The 6,211-nt window shown below is 37.4% G+C and overlaps 1 protein-coding gene across 1 annotated transcript in view; it reads left to right on the top strand.

Annotated features, from left to right (window-relative positions):
• Positions 1-6,211, top strand: part of dstyk (dual serine/threonine and tyrosine protein kinase) — a 37,697-nt gene that overhangs the window by 28,225 nt on the left and 3,261 nt on the right. The window contains exons 8-12 of the mRNA XM_015376116.1: positions 2,247-2,376; positions 3,829-3,985; positions 4,486-4,618; positions 4,720-4,833; positions 5,014-5,128. Of these exons, the coding sequence (XP_015231602.1) occupies positions 2,247-2,376; positions 3,829-3,985; positions 4,486-4,618; positions 4,720-4,833; positions 5,014-5,128 (649 nt within the window). The remainder of the gene's footprint in view (positions 1-2,246; positions 2,377-3,828; positions 3,986-4,485; positions 4,619-4,719; positions 4,834-5,013; positions 5,129-6,211) is intronic.

The raw sequence follows: 6,211 nt of genomic DNA on the forward strand, positions 1-6,211 counted from the left end.
CTTCCTTCCTTCCTTCCTTCCTTCCTTCCTTCCTTCCTTCCTTCCTTCCTTCCTTCCTTCCTTCCTATTACTTTGCCATCTGTCCCTAATTCCAGATACACTGGGAGCTTGAGAAAAACGTTACAAATGAACTGCTGACCAAAATGTTTACACACAACCTTACAGATGTTGATTTACCAACACACTCTGTAAGAAATATAATTTATCATCCAGTAACTGTGTGTTATTCTAGACCTCCTGAGTCAGGAGTCTGATGAATTACAACATCAGAGGTCGAGCAGGTGGCCACTGGTCCCTGAGAACAGCCTCTCTGAACAGCAGCTCACAGTCTGTAGAGATGTAGCCACTTCATATATCCTATAAACTAGGCTTTGTTTTGTCCCGTTTCACCCATATGGCTCTGGGAATAGATATTTCAGATTAAGATGATAACCTAACAGCTTTGCTTTCACAAGCAGATCAATTTGACTGTTGCCATAGCGTTCGGTTTGATACATGTATATAAAACTTTTTTGACAATTTTTTTAGGGAGTAAAATCATTTATAATCGTATAAAAAAACTAGGCTTAGAGAAATGAAGACTATGTCTGATAAGCTGATGACTCATTTTTTGGGGTTTTTGATTGGTCAAATGCCAAATAGCTGCAATTCTTCTTTGTTAGTTAAAATTATGTAAACTTTTGTATCTTTATCTTTTCTCTGTAAAGTTAAACCATAAATGCTGCCTTTATTTAATCGTCAGAAATACAATCTTTTTTATAAAGGCTGTTATTGAATAAATCCAGCCATATTAAATATTATCTATATATTATCCTTACCTAGAGAAATGCAGGTTAGTTGAGAAATTGTAAAAGAGGTACATTGAACAAAAGCTTAATTGCGAAAACATAGTCATTAACTACAGTTCAGATTATATGTAATAGAGTTCTATATAAATCGAAAGGTGTAAAAAAATAAAAATAAAAAGATCACAAACCCTTCAACAGTAACAGAATGGAGAAAAATGGTTAAAGAAATATACTCAGTTGAAAGATTGATTATTTTTTAGAGGTGCTGCCCCCAAAGATGTGGAAAATGCTGAAGAAAATAAAAATCTAAACACATTTTTCCCTCTTTGTTAACATGGTTTGTATTTAGAGCTTTTTCTGAACTGCCTCGGTTATAATTATTTCCTTTTGTCTGTTGGTTTCCGTCTTGTGGTGATCATAAATATTAACAAGAACACCTCTCATTGATCATAAAATATACGTTAATAAGGACCCCAAGGACAGCAGGAAGACATTTACAAAGTTCAGAAGACATTTACATGGGAGGTTATGATGTGACCCTCGATGTGTATATATATATATGCAGGGCTAAAAGTCAGCCGAAATGGTCCGTTACCACTTGCCGTATATATCTGAAACATCCGCCCAATATGCGCCTTAAGCTCTGATTAACTCTTCTCAGCCTGCTGTGTTCATCCACCAATCCATCTTTGTGATGCACTCCTCCCAGCTCAGCAGCTCGTTACTCCCTCAACATCATTCATGTCTGTCTGTTAATAAACTATATGTGGCTGAAAAAAATCCATCAGTCAAGTGCAAAAGAGGATCGACTGACTCTCAAGATGTTTTTTCTTCCAGCCCCTGAGAGATAATAAAAAGCATTCTTTATTTTCTACCAAAAATAATCCCTCAGTTATATCCAGAATAAATATTTCATTATTTTGCTGTAAATTTTTTATATGAATAACCAGATGAACAGGCACAAAGGCTTGGATATTACTCTTCTATAGTTCCTTTATTTTAATCTATTTAAATGGGATTTTCTGCTTTTTTTTCTCTTTTTTTTTTTTGAATATCATTTTATTTTATGTGTTATTTTTAAGTTAATTTTGAGAATTGTTATGGAATTATAGGGCCGTTTTTGAGATTCCCTGTGCAACTTTTCCATCTAGAGACAGGAATGGATGGTGACAAAAGGGGCATTTAGCTTTAAATATTTCAAAAACAAATTGTAAAAATTCTGGATGTATAAGAATTATCCTGAAGATAAAGAATATCTGAATTTTCATTTTGAATTCATCATTAAATATCATTCAGCCTTGAGTATTTATTTTAATATTCTTTTTTGTTAGTTATCAAAATGGAGAAGCTAAAGACGCAAAATCTACGATTGAAAACTGTAACTCAGCTCTTATATACAATTTATTTCGGTCTATATCCGAACCTGAGTTTTTTTTTTTTTTCTGTCTTTTTTTGCAGCTTGAAGAAGGTCACACAGGCCGTCTAGAGCGCACTGAAGACTTGTGGCTGCGTGTGAGGAAGGACCACGCCCCTCGACTGGCCCGGCTGTCTTTGGAGAGCCGCTCCCTGAGGGATGTGCTGCTGCATGGTGAGTCAAACCCATAAACTCTCATTGTTTTGCGTCTTGTAAAGCGGGTTTCTCTTTGGATGAACCTCAACACGTGTGCTGATATACTGTGAGGCACATTTAAACAAAGCATTTAGACAAAGCCAGGGGAATGTGTTTACCTGCATAGTCAGATGCAGTGTAGTTTCCCTTTTGTACAATGACTTCTAAATCAGACAATGTTTGACCCTCAGTCTGGTTTAATCAGATTTTTTTTACTCTTTGTAAGGAGACGTTTAGCTTCGCAAGCTGCAACATTTTTCTCAATTTCCCTACACCCTGATGTACTCATACCACCATTTTTATTCTTTAACTCTGGGTTAAGCAACATGTGGGAATGTTGTAAACATTTCATTCCCAATCAGTTGAGCTCTGATCTGACTGATAGCAGATGTACTGTAGTCCTTTTGAAGCTGGATTATTTAACACCTCCTGATCATGATAATAAAAGACAGTGTTGAAGAACTGAGGTGAAAATAGTAAATCTACTAAACATTTTCTGCATGACACGATGCCTGCTGATGGGTGTCATCAAACTAAACAGTAGAGAGAAAAAGACCTAATTGCTAAGACAAGTATAGCTGTCTGGGCTGGTGCCAGGAATGGAAATTTGAACAATCACCATAAAACGTTATTAGCAACTAATTAAAAACATTTGTTTTGGTTACAAAGAACTCCCTCAGAAAATCTTTGTTTATAGGAAAGTGTTTTTTCTTCAAAATGCATTCTATAGCATGGATATGACCAACAGTTCTGTACTCATTTGCTGCACATTAATGTATTGTTCCTGCTAATTAAGCAATTATGATTAAGATCTGTTGTATAAAAATCTCACAGTTACACATATAACATTTTTTCTTATGCTTTCTTTGCTTCACATTGCTATTAAAAATGCTAATCGTCATTTTGTGGTGTTTCTATCAATAGTTTATAAAATCTGGCATTATTTATCCCCAATCAAACCCAAATAAGTCATGGCTATAACTCTTTTTTTTTTTTTTTTTTTTTTTTAAGACATACAACCAGATTTCCTCACTGTAGACATTGAGTAAAAAAAAATATGTTAAAATCATTGATCGCCAAGTAGAAATGTTTTAAAAATTCAGCTCTATCCAAAATACCCAGCCATGTTTACTCACGATACATTCTGTCCCATAGCAGCCACTCAACCTTTGGTTTATCCTTTGACCCTTCTTCAGAAAGTGTGGAGATTTTCAGCCATGCTTCTGATGTGCAGCAACTAGTTGAAGTCTGGGTGCCCTGCTGTTAATGTTTACTTTTAATACTGTTATTCTCCTTATATTGCAAATATGCCACTGTGGGGTGTGGATGGAATAAGTTTAACCACTGCCTCATTCATACTCGCACATTCAGTGTCTATCATACTTTAATTTTTAAGTTTTGGTTTGTGTCGGTCCTTTTGTTTTCTCACAGGAAAGCCTAAGCTTGGGCATGAATTGGGCCGGGGCCAGTATGGAGTGGTTTACCTGTGTGACAGCTGGGGAGGACACTACCCATGTGCCCTGAAGTCTGTGGTTCCACCTGACGATAAACACTGGAACGACTTGGCTTTAGAGTTTCACTACACAAGGTGAGCTAGTAACCATTAGCATCAAACTCAACAGAAAGTAGAGGCCAGCTATTTATTTACATGGTACAGAAAGAGGAGATTAAAACATTTCTTTCCCCCCTCAGTTTTCCCCTCAGTTTTGGTTGACTTAAAGAAAGATGTGTTACTTTATTAACAGTGTATGTAAACATCTGGTTTCAGCCGTATAAGGAATGATCAGACCACTGAGAAATGTCAAATGACCAGTTTTCAGCAGTTGGCAGCAGTTTTATTCCAGCAGGCAGACCACGCCCTTTAATGGGAAGAGTGGTTCTGACAGTTAACGCTTCAGACACTTTGACCTGCTTTGTAAAGCAGGGGTGTCTCATCAAAGCTTTAACAAATGCTAATGTCAGGAGTGCAGATTTTTATCTCAGGTGCTCTGAATGCAAAGCAAATGTTTGCTTTTGGATAAAGAAAAAAAAAGAAGAATCTATTTGTTTCCCTGACGTATCTGTGTGGGTTTGTGTGTGTTGCCTCAGATCTCTGCCCAAGCATGAACGGCTGGTCGACCTGCATGGCTCTGTGATTGATTACACCTATGGTGACGGCTCCAGCATCGCCGTGCTGCTTATCATGGAGCGACTGCATCGAGATCTCTACACCGGGTTAAAGGTCACTTGATAACTCACTAGCTCTAGATTGAGAACAACAGTGCTCCTTGTTCTTCTCCCCTAACTACTTTGTTGTTGTTTTTTTTTAATATAATCTGTCAGGCTGGTTTGTCCCTGAGAGAGAGGCTGCAGATCGCTCTAGATGTGGTGGAGGGAATCCGCTTCCTGCACAGTCAGGGTCTCGTACACAGAGACATTAAATTAAAAAATGTTCTGGTAAGTTCAGAGCAACTGAAGAGTCAACCAGTTATACATGTTGTGGGCTTTTAATTTGTCTAATTATTGTTTAAAATATGCACATATTTTAGCTTTTGTGATTAATATTATTTTGTCTTTTAAGGTGTAATTTTTTTTTGCATGACTTAATAAAACTATCTTTTTTTTTTTCTCTTTAAGTTGGACAAACAAAATCGTGCAAAGATCACAGATCTGGGTTTTTGCAAACCAGAGGCCATGATGTCTGGCAGCATTGTTGGGACTCCCATCCATATGGCTCCAGAACTGTTTACAGGTACTCCCACTGAGCAGCCACTGTGTCTCACAAAACTATTCCCATTCATTTAACCTTTCTATGTTTTGTCACATTACAGCCAAAAACTTTCTTTCATTCCATTATCAAGTAGTTCATAGTTATGAAGTGGAGGGAAAGCTGTACATGCTCTGATTGCCCTCTCTGTCCAATCAAATCCACTCCACTTGATTCATATCGCACATTTAACAAAAAATATTTTTTTTCCTTTTTTTGTCCTTAAGGCCAAACCAGGACCCAACACACACACACAAAACGCAATAAGGGTTTAAAATGAATGAATAAATAAAATGGACACAGAGGACCACACACTTATGCGTTGTTAAAAGCCAAAGAGTAAAAGTGAGTCTAAAAATGACACTTAATAAACTACACTGTGGAGGCTGTTCGTATATAGAGGGGAAAAGTATTTAACAGTCTGGGGCCAGCTACAGAAAAGGCTCTGTCCCCTCTGGTATTAGTTAAAGATGGACCTCAGAGCATGTGCCAGGGAGTATATCTGAAGGAGGTTGGTAATGTATTGAGTAGCCTATTCTATTCAAAGCTCTAAACACAAGCAATAAAATTTTAAAATCAACTAAACGAACAGGCAGCCAGTGCAAAGACAAAATAATTGGTGGAAAGCGTTTATGTTTTCTGGTCCCGGTTAAAAGACGAGCCGCTGCGTTTTGGACTAACTGCAGATGTGAGAGACAGCTCATTGGCTAATCCCTGGATAAAGTGCATTGCAGTAGTCCAGGCGGCTAGAAACAGAGGGTAAAACTTACTTAAAGAGGTTAAAAGATGAGAAAAGGTTTTACCTTAGATTAAAAAGACAGAGTTTAGATAAAAAGACTATTTTAAAATGCTGTTTTAAACTTTAGCTCTGACCACCTTCTCTAGTTCTGGTGAACTAAAAATCCCCACAGTATGATGCTGCCACCACCAACCCTTCACCGCAGAAGTGGGCTCTTCAGATTGACATGTAGTCCATCACATGAAATGTTTTGATTGTTAGCAGTGGCTGTCTTATTGAAGCTCTTCTATGAAGACTCAGTTCCATCCTCCCTCCATGCATTGTACCTT

Source organism: Cyprinodon variegatus, unplaced genomic scaffold (assembly GCF_000732505.1).
Source record: "Cyprinodon variegatus isolate N-32 unplaced genomic scaffold, C_variegatus-1.0 Scaffold129, whole genome shotgun sequence".
Taxonomy (NCBI): Eukaryota; Metazoa; Chordata; class Actinopteri; order Cyprinodontiformes; family Cyprinodontidae; genus Cyprinodon; species Cyprinodon variegatus.